The 18,815-nt window shown below is 39.7% G+C and overlaps 1 protein-coding gene across 1 annotated transcript in view; it reads right to left on the reverse strand.

Moving 5' to 3' along the window:
• Window positions 1–7,697: 7,697 nt before the first annotated feature.
• kat2a (K(lysine) acetyltransferase 2A) overlaps window positions 7,698–18,815 on the reverse strand; it is a 44,166-nt gene continuing 33,048 nt past the window's right edge. Inside the window, exons 14-18 of the mRNA XM_043674630.1 lie at window positions 17,445–17,559; window positions 14,766–14,802; window positions 11,107–11,170; window positions 10,218–10,302; window positions 7,698–8,532 (exon numbers count right to left, since the gene is read on the reverse strand). Of these exons, the coding sequence (XP_043530565.1) occupies window positions 8,339–8,532; window positions 10,218–10,302; window positions 11,107–11,170; window positions 14,766–14,802; window positions 17,445–17,559 (495 nt within the window). The 3' untranslated portion in view covers window positions 7,698–8,338. The remainder of the gene's footprint in view (window positions 8,533–10,217; window positions 10,303–11,106; window positions 11,171–14,765; window positions 14,803–17,444; window positions 17,560–18,815) is intronic.

An 18,815-nucleotide genomic window follows, 5' to 3' on the forward strand; every position in this document is an offset into this window, starting at 1 on the left:
ACTTGATCTATCCTGTCTACCTGACATATGCTTCCTTCTTTTTCTTAACCAAACTCTCAATTGCTTGAGTCATCCAACATTCCCTATACCTACCAGCCTGACAGGAATATACTTTCTCTGGATTCTTGTCATCTCATTTCTGAAGGCTTCCCATTTTCCAGCCGTCTCTTTCCCTGTGAACATCTCAGTACTAAATGGTTTGCCCTTTTTTCTTAGACCGTGACCCTGAGTTCTGGGCTTCTCCAACATCAGGGACATTCTTCCCACATCCAACCTGTCCGGTCCTCCCTCATTCTGCTTTCAGAGTATATTTAAAGATCAAGATGTATTTCTGTGGGCCTGGATGTCACATACACAGTCTGTACTGTGTGTCGATAGCAGGTTTCCTGCTTTTGTAGGTTGGTAAAGAAAAATATGGGTTCTGACAATAAAAAGACGTAAGAACTAGGAGCAAGGGACAATTCAGCCCCTTGAGCCCACTCCACTATTTATTCAGTTTTAAGACAGTTTCTACCCTACTGTTAGAATACTGCATGGACTCACAAAGTCTGGATATTCGCCTGTACCTGTGTTTTTGTTTTTGCTGCTGTTTACCTATTATTTACTATCTATGCTATTTAACTATCTGAGCTGCCTGTATTGCTCTCAAGACAAAGCTTTTCACTGTGCCTCGGTACACATGACAATAAATTCAATTCAATTCAATTCAATATGATCACGGCTGATCTCATCTCAGTTTCAACTCCACTTTCCTGCCCATTCTCCATAACCCTTAACCCCTAATTAAAAATCTATTTCCTCCTTAAACTTGTATAGTATCCAGGTGCCCACTGCACTCTGGGATAGGAAGTTCCACAGCTTCATAACGCTTTGAGGGAAGTCATTTCTTCTCACCTCTTTTAAACCTGCTACCTCTTTTCCTAAATCAATGACCTCTGTTCTATTTTGCCCCACATGAGGAAACATCCTTTCTACATTTACTTTGTTGATTCCCTTTAGCACCTTAGATATCTCAATTAGATCTCTTCTCATTCATCTAGATAGTATAGGCCTAAACACTAAATGTCTCTTCATAAGTCTAACCTTTTATCTCTGGCATCAATAATTTCATGATCACCATTATTTGCTTTCCTGCAGTTAATTAGTTACCTGAATGTAAATTTTTCAACAGCTGTGGCATGAGTTCATGCCTCTGGATCATTTAGGTCAGAAGTTTCCCATCCCCAGCTGACAAGTAAGTTAGAAAAATCAGCTGAGACCAGCAATATTGAGATCCTCAATGTTGAGAACAGAAAGTCCAATTCTCTATCTCAAGGTTGAATGACGAAACGAGACGAGACGAGACGAGAATCTCACAAGGGAGCAGCAAGTGGCCTATTTGCACATATTCGTATATAACTATTAATCTCACCTCATTTATATACAGGTTCCCATTCTCCTACTCCTCCCCACTCCTGTTAAAATTGACAATGAATTCCTGACATGAAAGTCAGAGTAGGTTACCTGGAGACTCCAAACCTCCATCTGGTATTCTTGGCACACACTCCATGGACAAAGACTGCACACATGTGCCCAATCCACAGAGATTGGCATTGGTCATGTACCAACCTCACTGCACCTTCATAGTACATCTCCAAGCCATTTACAATACAGTTCTGCACTTCAAGGCTGTACTTTGGAGGACACTGCCATCTCTTGTTGTAATGCTGTTACCAAGATACTTTGTGTGCAGGGACAGGCACCCAACTCATGGATTAGACCAGGCTGCATCTCTGGGCTCCTCACCTGCTCTCTTAGCCCTCACTCACTTTGTGCTGTATCCTTGTGCTTTGCCCCCTCAGCCAGAGCTTAAAGGATTATAATCCTTCTGTCTTGCCTTGCTACTTAGTGCAAATATAAGGCCAGGCAGCTTGTCATGGTTGTCAGCAGTGATCTGTCTTAGGGGGTTGTGCATGTTGCTGTACCACACTGTGATGCCAATCTGACACCTTCACCATATGCCAGCAGCGCACATAGCAAACACACTTCATATGCATCAACCAACTGGCCATGTCTCAATGTCTAAAGGAATCTTCAGTCACATCAAGGGAGACACTCTTAAGACACTGGCACCATAAGTCCAGTGCAACATCCAATATCAATCCCAAAGCATGGGCATGGTCATTCAGCTAGTTGGAGCAGTCAGGGTCAGGAGGTCCATACCACTACAGTCCAGCGATAGGGTCATAGTCAGCCCTGGAGGTTCCAGCATAAGCAGTTCAGGGAATCGCAGTAGGTCAGTCAGGAAGCTGACAGAGATCAGTCAGTGGTTTGGTCAGCCATGAAGATCAATCTAAGTTGGTCAATAGTGTGGACCATGGTCAGTACTGGGCTGTCCACTAAATTTCAGCAGGTAGAATCCAAATTTTATTCTCTTTTGCAACTGTATCTATTATTAAGTGGGAAGACCAAAGGCATTTTCTTTCATTCTTTTGTGAGACGTGGGGGACACTGGTTAGGCCAGAATTCATTGCTTATCCCTAATTGCTCTTGAGAAGGTGGTAGTGCAACTGGTGGCCTGTGCCATAGAAACAATGTTGTTGGTAACAGTTCCAGGATTTTGACTCAAAGACAGTGAAGGAGTGAGGTATTGTTCCAAGTCAGAATGTATGTGGCTTGGAAGGGGACTTGGCAGTTGATGATGCTCCCATATACTGTCTTTTTTATCCTTCTGAGTGGCAGAGGTCACAAGTTTGGAAGGTGTCATCAGAGAAACTTGGGTGAGTTTCTGCAGTGTACTATTTTAGATGGTACACACTGCTACCACTATGCATCACTGGTGGTGGACAGGGTACCAATCAAGGGGCTGCCATGTTCTAGATGCTCATGAGCTTCTTCACTATTGTTGGGATTACATCAAACCTGGGAAATAGGGAATATTTGAGCCTTGTAAATGGTGGACAGGCATCAGGGAGACAGATGAGTCACACATTGCAAATTCCTAGCCTCTAATCTGCTCTTATGGCAACAGTATTAATAGAATCACAGAAAATTTATAGTATAGAAAATGATCCCTTGGCAAAGTAAAGCCATCAGGTTCCCAGAGAACCAGAGGGCTGCTTTCTCATTACAGACAGATGTTGAGTTCAACTTGAGGGGAGAGGTTAAGAAACTGGGACCTCAGCCACACCAGGAATTGAACCTATGCTGTTGGCATCATTCTGCATCAAAAACCAGCTGTCCAGCCAACTGAGTTAATCAACCCTCAACTTACAGATTTTGGGTGAATACAATTCAGCAGATGATAGCTCTCACTGCCTGATGGTTGCATAGTTTTGAGCTATTAGACTTGTTGCAATGTGTCCCATTTATCACAACACTGGTGCCACACATGGAGAAGGGATATCCTCAATGTGAAGACATGACTGTTCAGTGGTCACACCTACGGATATTGAAATAGGTGTGTTCATTTTGTGGTCTGTCAATTGTTGAGGACAAGGCAAGCTTTGCAGATACTCCTATCACATACCACAAGCCCAGTCTAATAGCTATTTCCCATTAGGACTCAGCCAGCTCAATAGTGATTCCACTGGCCTACTCTTGGTACCATACATTGAAGTCCGCACTCAGTACATTCAGTGCTTCATCTGTGTGATGGTCAAAATGAAGTAGATTTACAGCAGAGGAGCATGGAATAGCAGGAGGTGGTAAACAGCCTATCTATGGGACTTCATGAGATACATAGAGTCACCAGTCAAAAACCCAGTGTAACTTTCTTCCAAATCCCAGATTGGTGGGTTCATCCTGAATGTGGCAGGACAGACCCAGGGTTGGTGGTACCTGGGACACTAAGGTATAATTCCACAAACATGACTATCAGGCTATTGCTGAACAAATCTATGGGACAGTTTTCTCAATTTTGCCACAAACTCCCTAGCGAGGGAAACTTTGCAAGTTTGAGGAGTGGGAAATCATAGTTGCTTCTGTGCCTAGGTCAAAGCTGGGTAGGCAATTTTGGTTTCATTCCTTATTGACTTCTCTGTAGCGGTTTGGTATGTGGGAGTCCTTCCAGACCTTTTCAGTCTCAATCACATTGCTGTAGCACAGAGTGACCAGGTAGGATGGCATATTTGCTTCGGAAATTATAATTTATTCCAAATATAAAAATTTGACCAATGCTTTAAAGATAATATTGCATTGGATGGAATAGTCCATTAGGGTCCATGAATGAGGCAAAGTGGTAAGATCCTCCAAGGAAGATGCAAGATAGAAAGAGGGAAAATTACATCATTAAATGAGAATTTTCATCTAAATTTTCTTAAACTGAAGTAGATGACTTGGCTCCACATTCGCTCAAGTATATTAATCGGAGCACAATGTGCAATTAGTGGAAGTCAAGAAAACACATGCTATAACAGAAAATATGTTGCTTCTACGTAGCGATGTTGGTGTTCTTACCTCAATGAAATAAAGACTGCACTCAATAGCTTGGCCAATACCCATCTTGTTGGGACCATGCAGGGTGGGACAAGAAAGAATCATCGACACTTAACCTTTTGTAACAATCAACTTGAAGCTCAGTAATAGTTTGCATAATACCAAAACGCCAGCGTTTGTAAAAATGAGATAATGAGCATGTGAAATGCATGGTGAAGCTGCCCTGAAGAATGGATTGTAGACATTAAATGATAAACATGACTCAGGGTAGAAAGACAGCTTTTGAAATTAATCAGGACACTGCTCCTAACCAGAAACTGACTTTTTAATGAAATACTCAGAACAGGAGTAAACAAGTTGGTGCCTCAGAGGAAATGAGATTATTGAGAATATTCACATTTCTGAAAATGTTAGATGCCCAATTTACCAATGAAATCAGACAACTGAAAGCAAGACAATAATCATCTAGGAGTCGGACATGCTTAAAAAGAGCTGTACAATACATTAAGTGCTAGAGTTACAGAGTCACAGAGATAGAACACAGAAACACAGCCTTTGGACCATTGCAGCCACACCAACCATAATATCAGAAGTAAATCTCGTCTCATTTGCCAGCATTTTGCCCATATCCCTCTAAGCCCTTCCTATTCATATACCCATCCAGATGCCTTTAAAATGTTGTAATTGTACCAGCCTCCAACACCTCCTCTGGCTGCTCATTCCATACTCGTACCACCCAGTGTGAAAAAGTTGCCCTTTAGATTCCTTTTAAAATTTCTCCCCTCTCACTTTAAACCTACACCCTCTAGCTTTGGACTTCCCTACCCTGGGTTACAGACCTTGTCTATTTACCCTATTCATGCCCCTCACGATTGTATAAATTTCTAAGGTCACCCCTCAGCCTCCGACACTCCAGGGAAAACAGCCTCATCAGTCTATTCAGCCTCTCCCTATGGCTTAAACCCTCCAACCATGACAACATCCTTGTAAATCTTTTTAGTTCAAGTTTCACAACATGCTCCCTATCGCTGGACGACCAGAATTGCACACAGTATTCCAATAGTGACCTAACCAACATTCTGTACAGTCACATCATGATCTCCTAATTCCTACGCTCAATACACTAACCAATAAAGGCCAACATACCAAATAACTCCTTCAATATCTTATCAATACAATGCCTAACTGAATATGTGGCAAATTATAGCTTTTTGTACAAAGCACTAGAATGTGGATCACTTGCATTGTGTTGCTTGAAATCTATGCTAAACAGGTTGCACAACTGTCATATGGAAAATGTTAGAAGCTATTAAATTAAAGTAGAGCACTTCAATACAATCAGGTGGAGTAAACATGGTTGCATGAACAGAAATCATGCTTAAAAAATGTTCAAAGTTCTTTATGGAAGCAACATGTGCTGTGCATAAAGGAGAGCTGAACATTAAGCACAGCAGTCCCTTGGAGAAGTGTCAGTTCCACTATTCAAAGGCAAAACTAATATTGTGGAAACCTTAATCCCTTATTCTAGCTTCCCTTGTTTCCAAGCTCACCTGATGATTACTTTATTTCGTACTGAGGTCTACTGTAGATTCTGCCAGCTTCTGTACTTCACAAGATTCAAACTGAGATTGAGTCTTACCTGCTTTTCATAAAATGGTTGAATCTGCTTAAGGGCTATGCCTGTCTTTTATTTTGATGAACTCTTCAGAGTTGCAAACCAAACAAGGTCCAAACTGCAACTATAAACCTCTCCTGCTCAACAACTATATAAACTGAAACAGTGTCTCCTTAAACTCCACCCATCTGTACACAAATGCAGCCTACTCAGGTCTGTCATCAACAACCTGAATCGATGGAGTAAATTGGATCTGCAAGCTTTGAGGGAGCACTGAATGCTTTTAAACTAATTTACCTTCAAACTCCAAAACAACTCTCCAGACTGCCATTCTTGCAAGCATAGCAGATATCACATTAACAGCTCTTGATAACCGGTGATTACACTTTCAAGTGATTATATATTTGACCACTTATAAAAAAGCACATCATATATTGTTCACATTTTGCAACTAGCACACATGAGGTTATGGGGACTGAATTAAACTGATGACTAAATGAAGCAGTTTATGATTCTTATTTCCACCATTTGCCACCATTCTTATTTCTTTCAACTGCAGTGTAGTGTTTAAAACAATTTCTTGCATATTAATCTCATCATCACCTTCTCAAGACCTCCTAGGAACGGGCAATAAATGCTGGCCAGCCAAAGTCCAAGATCCACAAATGACAAAAAAAAACTTCTCACTGTTTTCCTCATTGTTGTCCCAACCCTGGATTTTCCTGTATAAATTGATATCGTCAAAAATGTTCACTCAAGAACTTTAGTGTCACAGTGAGCAACAATCTTCCATTTCACTTAACTGGCCATTTTCTGTGGGTAAATCCAATGATATTAATTAAGTAGACTCATTGCATTGTGAAAGATTAATTTGGAATAGGCAAATATATATCTTGATATAAATGCATCTTACTGTCTGATTTCATAATAATCTTCATTATTCTTGTTACTTAGTTACAAAAAAAATTAACTTAACGGCATATTACTCCCTGAACCAAGTTTTTTGATTGCTATGAGAACGAAAAAGTTCAAGAATAAGAGACATTTTCCAAATAAAAACCACAACCGGCAACACAGTTACAAACCGTAAATTACAAACTGTGTTTTTTGCTGGGCTTTCCAGAATTAATCCAGTCACATGTAATCCTGGCTGCTGCACATAGAAAATATGTTGCAACTAGAGTCATGGTTTAAATGCCTAATATGCACACATTGGATCAAAGTTTCCACTCTTCCTTTTAGTACTTAAAAAGATAAAACTTTGTAGAACATTTTGTAACTGGTCCCAGTGGGCAGCAAAACCTTATGTAATGAACTGTGTAATGAGTGTAGATGTGATAATTTTTGCAAAATCGTTATGCTTGGTGGCATAATCTAATTTAACAGATGTGAAAAAAATTGTACTGGAAATAGATAAATAACAATAAAAAAGTGCAATTATACAGCTCAAATATCCCAAGTGGTATTTATTCATAAAATTCCTAGTGTAGTAGCAGGCCATTCAGCCCTTTGAGTCCACACCAACCTTCCGAAGAGCATCTCATCCAGACTACCCTATCCCTGTAATCCCTACATTTCCCATGGCTAATCCACGTAGTCTTAATGTTTTTACATGGTGACAACCAAGTGTTTTACAAAGACCAAGAAATAAAGACTAAAATTTGAGTGAAGTTACTGAATTTATTTACATCAGCAAAATGCTACAGCAAACGTACAAAATGCAACTCAGTTTAAAAAAAAATTACAAAATTGGAAGGTAGTCAGGCATTATCACAACATGCCCTATCATTCACTGACAGATAACGCTGAAGTCACAGACTCCACAGAGTGAAACGTGAGAAGCTCACAGTAGTATGCATTCTGCTGAAATGATTGACTTTGTGTTGGTTCCATCATCAATTTCAATAAGCAACATAAATGCTTAGTGATTATTTTTGTGATGCGCATCATCTTTGCTGATGTGAGAATATTAGAGAGCACTAGATATCCAAATGGAGCATCCAATGTCAGTTATTTCTGTACATTTTTGACAGCAGAAACTGCATGCAGTGAGATGGGTACTTCAACAGTTAAACACTGGAACAGACTGGATGCTTGAAAACATAATTATTCATTATGGCTACCAATAACCAGCCCATGCAATTACAGGATACCATAATGATTTTAAACAAATTTCAGTAATGCCACTTTTTTGAAATACTGATCCGACAGAATTGCAGTTCAAGAGTAGTTTATTCATTCTGCTGTGTTCATGGTCTGCCGGATCTGAATGCCTGCCTTTCAGATATATTCCTTTTGGGAGTGTGTTCATTTGTCCAAAAGACCCATTTCTTTAATCTTGAAGTAGAAAAACTTCTCCAACATGTTGGCACATTTGCAGTACTCACTCTCAGGAGGGTTATACTCACGGCAATTTGTAATGATACGTTGGACATCAGCTATAAATAATTTCTTGGAAACATAATAACGATTCTTTAGCCGGTCACTCATACTTTTCAAATCTATATAAACAAGAATCAATATAGCCCATTAATTCCACAGAGAGGTTTAGATTGTAATTAACACAAAAATATAATATAGAGGATTTTTTTTTTAAAAATCAAAGAATAGGAAATACTTATCTATCAAGTTTGTAGCTTGAGAGATGTTGCAGTTTCCACAATGTAAAATATGACACACAATTTCAGAGTCAAGTTACACAGCATGGAAACAGACCCTTTGGTCCAACTCATCCATGCCAACCAGGTTTCCCAAACTAAACTAGTCCCACTTACCTGCATTTGACCCATATCCCTTTAAACCATTCCTATTCATATGCCTACCTAAATGTCTTTTAAATGTTGTAACTATACATTCATTTTCCACCTCCTCTGGCAGTTCATGCCACATATGAACCACTGTCTGTGAAAACATTGCCCCTAGGTCCCTTTTAAATCTTTCTCCTCTCCCCTTAAAATTATGCTCTCTAGTTTTGAACACCCCTACCCTAACAAAAATACCTTTGCTATTCACCTTATCTATTTCCCTCATGATTTTATAAACGTTTATAAGCTCAACCCTCAATGCCCTACTCTCTAAGGTAAAAGGTTGCAACCTATCCAACCTCTCATTATAACACAAAACTTCAGTCCTGATAACATCCTTGTAAATCTTTTCTGCACCTTTTACCAATTTAATAACATCCTTCTTATCACAGGGCAACCAGAACAGTACACTGTACTCCAAAAGTGGTCTCACCAATATCCTGTACAACCTCAACATGATGTCCCAACTCCTAAAGTCAATGCTCTGACTAATGATGGCAAGCATGCCAAATGCCTTCTTCACCACCTTGTTTACCTGTGATGTGACTTTCAAGAACTATGTATTCCTAGGTCTCTTTGTTTGACTATACTCCCCAGGGTCCTACCATTAACTGTGTAAGCCCTGCCCTGGCTTGTCTTACCAAATGCAACACCTCACATTGAAATAAGTGAGACTCAGTCTGCCACTCGACGGCCCAGTTCATCAAGGTCTCATTGGACTCATAGATAACCTCCTTCACTGTCCACTATACCATCAATCTTGTTGTCATCCACGAACTTACACTGAATTCACTGGTCAAAAGCAGACAGAGTGGCTAAATTTACACTCCTGTCTGCTGTCAGTCCAATTGCCCCATTTTGACTTACTGCTGGCATTTAAGGAAGAAACTGATGCTATTGCTGTGCACTTAAGGACCAAAAGACCGACCTGAAGTAAGAATGAAAATTAAATCAAAATATCATTCCTTTTTTTTAATGAAAGCAAAACCAATGAATGTGCATCAAAAGACAAGTTGTCCACTAGAGTATACACTGGCTCAAATTAAAATTAGCTGGCATCGACTCGGGGAGAAATAAGATAAAATACCTCAAATGGCTATGACTTTTGAAACTCTCTTCAGTAGACTCATCAATAAGTTTTAAAAAAGACCATATGGTTCAACTGATTAACGTTGGGTCATTAAAACCCGCTACAGGTCATCACAATCATAATTACAGAAACTAACTGTAATATTGCTGAAAAGTTCTCTGATCAAATGCAAATAGCCAATTAAAAATTAAATTACACTCTATGCAGAGTCAATTATTTAATATTTCATGTGTCCATTACAACAGAATTGTGAAAGTGAAAATGAAAAACTTGTGCCATTAATTTAACATACCAATTGGAAAACGGATAATTTCGTAGTAATCTGGAGCCTCAGACTTTTTTACTGGTTCCATGAAAGGCCAAGCACTAGGGTGACTCTGTTAAAGAAAAGTGAGTTACATGAGATTGTGAATACTAAAACTGGAATTCTAGTTTGTTTATAAGGGCGCATGTAAAATAAATAAAACTAAAACATACTAATTAATATAGCCAATTTTCAATACCATGAAGCAGTGGGAGAGAGATGTGGCTCTGTAGTTCTCTACAGAGGTTGACTACCTCAGCAGTATTATCATGGGTAGTTGCCAACAGAAGATGGTTAGTTGCTTTCAGTGAAAAGCAAGTTACATGGACTCCCACTCAGGTACAACCTGAGTTAGCATCTAGTATTGCATTTGGAATACAGAACAGCACGAGCAATAACGTTATCATTATTTCCACTCATGTTGTGTGAAAATTCAAGGAGAGAAAGAATTTTAAAGTCGACTTCAGAACAGTATGAGACTGGTTTCAAAACAAAAAGATTGGTTATACCACCAATACTGCAAACCAAAAAAAACTTGCAGCCAAATGGATAACGGAATCCTGCTCATAAATTTTAACTGATTTATCATAGAAATTTCACTGACTATAATTATATATGCAATTTAACTATTTGATACTGCAGCAGTTGAGCACAAAATGCTATTTAATGCATTCAGAAAATACATTCGATAAAGATTTCATGCTAATTCAATGTAATTTTGGATTTTATGCATCTATTATTGCAAAAACAGTGACTCAATGATAGGTGTTCAATGTCAGAAGTCAGGAGATTAATAGCACAACTGTAATGTTCACACAAGTAAAACAGTCCTTTAAGCATATCCTAAGTACATCCTAAGCGTCCCGTATTTCACAACCTTTATTTGTGCCAGTAAATTTTTCAAAGAGTTGTGCAACTGATCCGGATCCTTCAGTTCCTTCCTAGAAAACAAAATAGAAATTAACTATGATCTTCACTAACATACTTTTAATTAAAGACTAATGCAATTTCAATTATTATAGTTGGGAAAATGTACCATTTATATACAGTAGGAGAAGCACTGCACGGAGACAGACTCTTCGGTCTAACTCGTCCATGCCGACTCAATATCCTAAATGAATCTAGTCTCATTTGCCAGCATTTGGCCCAAGTCCCCCTAAACCATTCCTATTCATGTACCAATCCAGAACCCTTTTAAATGCTGTAATTGTACCTATCTCCACAACTTATTTTGGTTGTTCATTCCATACACGCACCACCCTCTGAAACAATTGCCCCTTAGACCCCTTTTGAATCTTGTTCTTTTCACCTTAAACCTATGCCCTTTAGTTTTGGAATCCCCTACCTTGCCGGAAAGACCTTAACTATTCACTATATCCATGCCCGTCATGATTTTATAAATCTGAGGTCAGGCCTCAGCCTCCAACACTCCAAACAAAATAGCCCCAGCCCTTTCAGCCTCCCCCTATAACTCAAACCCTCCAACCCTGGCAATATCCTTGTAAATATTTTCTGAACCCTTTCAAGTTTCACAACATCTTTCCTATAGCTGACAGAGCAGAAATGAAGGCAGCATTCCAAAAGAGATCTAACCAACATCCTATACAGCTGCAACATGACTGCCCAACTCCTTTATTCAATCCAATGATTAATAAAGGCAAGCATACCAAATGCCTTCTTCACTACCCTGTCTACCCATGACTCCACTTTCAAAGAAGTAGCTGCACCCCAAGGTCTCTTTGTTCAGCAACACTCTTCAGGACCTCACCATTAAGTATACAAGTCCTGCCCTGATTTGCCTTACCAACATTTCATTTTCTAGATCAGCCCAAGGTCCTGTTATATTCCGAGGTAACCTTCTTCGCAGTCCACTACACTACTAATTTTGGTGCCTTCTGCAATCTTACAAATCATACTTCCTATATTCGCACCAAATCATTCATATAAATGACAAAAAGCAGTGGACCCAGCACTGATCCTTGAGGTACAATGCCAGTCACAGGTCTCCCAGTCTGAAAAGTAATGCACCACCTCCTTCTATCTCCGACCTTCAAGCCAATTTTGATTCAAAATGACTAGTTCTCTCAGCACTCCATGTGATCTAGCCTTGTTAACCAATCCACCATGCAAAATCTTGACAAATGCCTTACTAAAGTCCATATTGACAATGTCCACCACTCTGCCTTCATCAATCCTCCTCAGAATGTTTTCAAAAAACTCAATGTTTGTGAGACATGATTTCCCAAGCACAAAGTCATGTTGACTATCCCTGATCAGTTCTTGCCTTTTCAAATACAGACAAATCCTGTCCCTCAGAATCTCCTCCAATAACTTGCCCACCACTGACGCCAGGCTCTACTGGTCTGTAGTTCCCTGGCTTTTCCTTACCACATTTCTTAAATAGTGGCACCACATTAGCCACCCTCCAGTCTTCCAGCACTTCACCTGTGACTATCAATGAAACAAATATCTCAGCAAGGGGCCCCAGCAATCACTTCTCTACCTTCCCACAAAGTTCCCAGGTACACCTGATCCAGTCGTGGGGACTTATCCACTTTTACACGTTTTAACATGTCCAACACCACCTCCTTTTGTAATATGGACATTTTGAGAGATCATTATTTATTTCTCCAAGTTTGCTAGCTTCCATATCCTTCTCCACAGTAAACAAGAATGCAAAGTACACATTTAGTATCTCACCCATCTCCTGATCTTTAACAACTGTCTCTAGTTGCTCTTTTGTCCTTAATGTATTTGTAGAATCCATTTGGATTCTCCTTTTCCCTATTTGCCAAAACTATCTCATGTCCCCCTTTTGCCCCGATTTCACTCCTTACTGCTCTTATACTCCCCTAGGGACTCACTCGATCCCTGTTGATTAAATCTGACTTTTGCTTCCTTCTTTTCACTGACCAGAACCTCATTCAGCATTCCCTACACCTACCAGCCTTGCCCTTCACCCTAACAGTTCTGCCACTTGTCTGGCAGATTTACAATGCAGGCATGAAAAGCCACTTGTGTCAATAATTTGTATAAAGAATGGAAATGGAGCTTTGCTTCAGCGTTAAATATTCTTAATGTACATACATTTTATAAAAAAAACTTTAAGCTGCCATGACAATTAACCTAAAGAGAAATCAATAACTCTTTATTTAATGCAGACTTAATGGATCATCATCATTATGAAGGAATAGATCATCCAATTAGGATGGCAATTGAGTACAAAACAGAAATCTTTACTTCCTTTTACAGAGGAAGCAAATAAATAGTAATAAAATTTTCATGGTTCCTGCACTCAAACTGTAGTAAAAACTAATGGTAAAGGGTTTATGTTCAGGGAGGTAACCATTAACCCTCTTACATTAAAACAGACTTAACTAATTTTTACCTAATTTTAATAACTGTTTAAAGATCAAATGCTCATGATACCACTTCAAAACAAAGCGCTACTGTGCTGCAAAGTAACTGGGATCTAGTGAACAGAAAGCAGATCAGTTATTATTTATAATTGATACATTGATTTATAGTTATATAGCTCTGTTGGCTGGATGGTTGGATTGCAGTGCAGAGTGATGTCAACAGCATCAGCTGAGACCACCTATGAAGGACTCTCTTTCTCAACCTCTCCACTTGCCTGAGGCATGACCACCCCAGTTTAAATCACCACCAATCATCTCTCTCAAATGAGAGCAGTCTTATGGCCTCTTGGACTAAGGCAAGTTTTAACTTAGTTACAAATATGGAAACTTCTTAATCAGACTCCTTGAAGTCATTGAGAAATTAAATGTATTTTCTTAACTTGAAACAGTTATAAAGATATGTACCAGACAAATTCAATACCTCATCAATATCCTTTTTACTGGAATGGGCCAGGACAGTGACATCATATTCATCGCCATTCATAACACTTGTGATAATGATGTGGCCCATACCAACTTATAACGCAGCATGGATGATATATTTTTAAAATGTGCTGAATGGCAAGAATCATGTGAACCATATAAATATCAGATTTAACAACCCACTTTAACCAGAAAAAGTTTTGTCATCTTCCCAACCTTAAATATCACTAGCATCACTGAACCCCAAATGCTAACATCTCCATTAACTAATAAGCTAAAGTGAGCCAACTCTGTACACACATGGCGACCAGAGCAGGAAAGAGACTGGGCACAACTATGTAACCACAGCTCACTTTCCAACTCCACAAATCTTCAACATTGAAAGGCTCAGGCAAGATAACCTTCATTGCTTACCAAGGATGTAGGCAGAGCGCTTCAGAGTTAGCACTACAGCTCAGACCACTGACCTAGCTCTCACCACCTTAGTCAATATTGACCCACACTGTCTCCAATTCATCTGCTCAACAAGATGCAGTGCACCAATTCCCCCTCATAAATACCAATAGGGTTGAGCAGCACATGGAATAAGTGACAATGTAATAAGTTGGGATGTTTATCTCCATTCGCTCTTCATTCTCAGCAAATCTTTCTTGGGTTGTATTGGCACAAAAAGCCTTTGACAAAACATTCTTACCCTTTCTCCTTGCCACTAGGTTTCCATCCAGTTTCCTCTGTTGGAGAGAAAAAGATGAGGATTTTTCAACTTGGGTTAAAGGTAAAGAATAAACACTAACTTGGGTTTTGGGACATAGTTAAAACAAAAAGTTTCTCATACTTCCAATTGCTCAAAATGTTACATTAGAATAATTAAAGCATATTTCACTGTGGTAAGTGGACATAACAGTCAAGGCTAGTATTTGTTGTTTGTTCCTAAAAAGGAACTGATGAACTGCTTTCTTGAACTATTGCAGTCCATTAGGTTCAAGCCATTGTGCTATTAGGGAAGAAGTTTAAGATTCCGATCTGGTAAAACACGGGAGAAGCAAAATAATTACAAGTAAAGATAATGTGTGGCTTGGAGGGGAACTTTCAGGTGGTGCTCCCACGTGTATGCTGCTCTTGTTCTTTCAGGTCAACTGATTGGATGATGCTTTTGAAGTAGCCTTGATGAGTTGAGGGGGTGGTAATGGAATCCAAGTCAATGTGTTTGTTGATAGAGTTCTGGCTGGAATGCCATGCTTCTAGGAATGCTCGTGTGTGACATTTACCACCCCCTGAGAAAAAAAGAACAGGAAATTACATCACCATAGGAAATGACATAATCACCCCCAAACATATAAATAGAAAGCAGGAAACACTAGCAGTGCTTCATCTGGAGGCTTACTGAAGATGTTACCTAGTATGGTGAGGAAACGTCCGAAACTGAGCCTTCCAGTTCAGTGAGCAAACCTACACCCAGAACCTCAACTTAAGCTACAAATCTTCTCAAACCTCCTCCATCCATGTTCGGACCAAGGTTGTAATGACATCAGGCGCAGAGGGCCCCAGCAGAACTACGTTTAGCACAAGTAGATTATTGTTAAGTGTTATTTATAATACATTTGACAACACCTGCCATCACTTTGCTGATGATCAAAAGGAGGCCGATGAGGTGGTAATTGCTCGGAAGAATTTATCCTACTTTTTGTAGTTAGTGTGGAAATCTTCATTATTACCAGATCATTGCTGGGGTCACACCCATTACACAGTCCAATCCCTTCAGCCTTTTCGTATACAACTGTGAATTAAGTTGGTTTAAGACCAGCACCTGTGATCAGGTTGCCAGTAGATTGATACAGGTTACCCACTCAAATCTTTTAGCTGAAGGTGATTACAAATGATTGAACCTAGTGTTTTGCACTTACGTGCTAGGTACCAGCACTGCATTTGCAGATATTTGTGAAGCCTCTTCCTCCTGATAATTGATTAGACAAATGAAGCAGATAGCTTTGTTTCATAATTAATGTGTCAATTAATTTACAATTAAAAGTCAGTGGCTTAAAACGTAATATAATTGCTGAAAGATGATGAGCAAAATTGAGAGCAATTTGACTGATTTGGAGAAAGAATGGACTAATTTGCCACCTCATGTGTGTTTTGGATGCCAGTTCGTCAGGGCCACCTCTTCCTAACCAATGAGTGAATGGAATAACTTGTTGTTTGTTTCCACCTAGATAGTCATTAGATTATTAATTTGGCAGATAGGGATTACTTGGATCAATTCAAATTTTGTTTTGCCTGCGGGATGCTTGACATTTGTGATATTTTGCATGTGAAGGTTTGCGCTAAACACAAACTTTTAAATCTATGCACAGTTGTCAGGGTGAACGTTTACTCAAAAGGACGATTTGTGTAATTGCACAGATCAAACAAAACTTGGTACACAAATAGCATCAGTGGCAGCACCATGCAAAATTGTTCAAGAACCAGGTTCCTCAGCTTCACCTGTGGACCAGTTTTAGGCTTTGAATCAGCTCAGATTTGGAGAACCTAATTTAATTGAAGAATATTATAGATTGCTTATTTGGGAATGCATTTGGAAATGTGATTTACTAGACAGCTGATTCTTGGAATCACTTGAATAACAAGGGCTATGAGGGGAATAATGGAAATATGTAAAATATTCATTGGCAATGAAACTGTGCATCCCAGAAATCGAAAAATTATAACTTTTATATGCAAATTGGGTTGCTGTAGTTTCAGAACTTATGCAGTATAAAATATTTTTTCAGCTGAGCAGTGGCTCATTTCGTGGCATTCTCAAATCAGGAGACAAAGTTGTAGATTCAACTCCCACTTGGAGTTGAACACACAAACCTAGGCTGATATTCCACTGCTCAACTGAGGGAGTGCTGCTCTGTCAGGTGTGTCTTTCAGTTAAACTGAGACACCATCTGCTTGCAAGGATGCCCACTACATCTCTTAGTTGAGACACTTTGGAACATACTCTCTCAGAAAGCAATGCAGGCAGGGTCACCGAACATTTGTAAGACAGAGGTGAATAGATTCTTATTAGGAAGGGGAATCAAGAGTTTGTTGGGATAGATGAGAATGTAGAATTCAAAGTACAAACAGATTAGCCCTGAATGGTAGAGCAGGCACAAGGACTGAATGATCAACTTCTAGTTCTGTTTTCATAGCACAGTTAACTAAAATTTGTTTCGATCTTGCTCCAAGATCAAGTCTTCATTAAAACAGATCACATATATTCCTGCATTGTTTACCACACATTTCCTGCATAATGATATTGATGTATCTATCATATTCTCATAATCAATGTACCTTCAGCATTTCTACGCATTCTTTATTCACTCTTCTGAAATGGAAAACTTACGAATTCCAGGTATACTCTCTATGGGTATCTGCCGAACTCCTTCCTTGAAGCAGGTGAGGCCAGGGTAAACCTTCCGAATCTGAGCTTGCTTTCTCTCAATCAACTTCTTAATGATCTGTATGGGAGGCAGAGGTTTACAATGGCTTCGATTAGAATAGGTTGATAGAACTGTAACCAACTAGGAGAAAGTGAGGACTGCAGATGCTGTTTTTTCCAATCCTTGTAAGAAGGGCTTATGTCCGAAACGTCGATTCTCTTGCTCCTTGGATGCTGGACCTGCTGCGCTTTTCCAGCAACACATTTTTCAGAACTGTAACCAATTTGGGGGAAAAAATGCTACCCAGATGCTCTACATGCTGAAAATTTGCAGTATGTTAAACGTTTTTTTTAAACACAGGAACATGAATAATTTTAAGTAGTTAGCAATATTCATGCATTATTACCTTTTCGAATTGATGCTCAACAGCTGAGAAACATTTTTTAAAATGGCTTGTGTCTTGTTATACAACTAAACTTTTCTTTGACATGCATAACTTGTACAAAAATGTCACTTGTAAATGGTACTGACACCAACAGAAATACAACTACAGAGAGAATCTAGGTACAGCTTAGGTTTTCAACAGATATTTAGGTGAATAGAATATTAAACATATATATTGAACTAGTCACTCACAGCTGGTATGTAATGCTTTACAGATTTTAGACAGGACTTTTCTTCCTCAGTTGCTATCCTGCCTTTGGGATACAAGTCAAGTCAGCCACCTATAAATGTTGGCTAGGGGAGGCAAAGGGTGGCATTTGGAAAACATGGAAGAACTCCCCACCTACGTTCGGGACACCACCCATGCCCTCCACCTGCTCCATGATTTTCGCTTCCCCGGTCCCCGACGCCTTATTTTCACCATGGACATCCAGTCCCTGTACACCTCCATCCCCCATCACGAAGGACTCAAAGCCCTCCGCTTCTTTCTTTCCCGCCGTACCGACCAGTACCCTTCCACTGACACCCTCCTTCGACTGACTGAACTGGTCCTCACCCTGAACAACTTCTCTTTCCAATCCTCCCACTTCCTCCAAACGAAAGGAATAGCCATGGGCACCCGCATGGGCCCCAGCTATAGCCTGCCTCTTCGTAGGATATGTGGAACAATCCATCTTCCACAACTACACTGGCCCCACCCCCCACCTTTTCCTCCGCTACATCGATGACTATATCGGCGCCGCCTCGTGCTCCCACGAGGAGGTTGAACAGTTCATCCACTTCACCAACACCTTCCACCCCGACCACAAATTCACCTGGACAGTCTCAGATTCCTCCCTCCCCTCCCTCGACCTTTCTATTTCTATCTCAGGCGACCGAATCAACACAGA

The sequence above is a fragment of the Chiloscyllium plagiosum genome, chromosome 33, assembly GCF_004010195.1.
Source record: "Chiloscyllium plagiosum isolate BGI_BamShark_2017 chromosome 33, ASM401019v2, whole genome shotgun sequence".
Lineage (NCBI taxonomy): Eukaryota > Metazoa > Chordata > Chondrichthyes > Orectolobiformes > Hemiscylliidae > Chiloscyllium > Chiloscyllium plagiosum.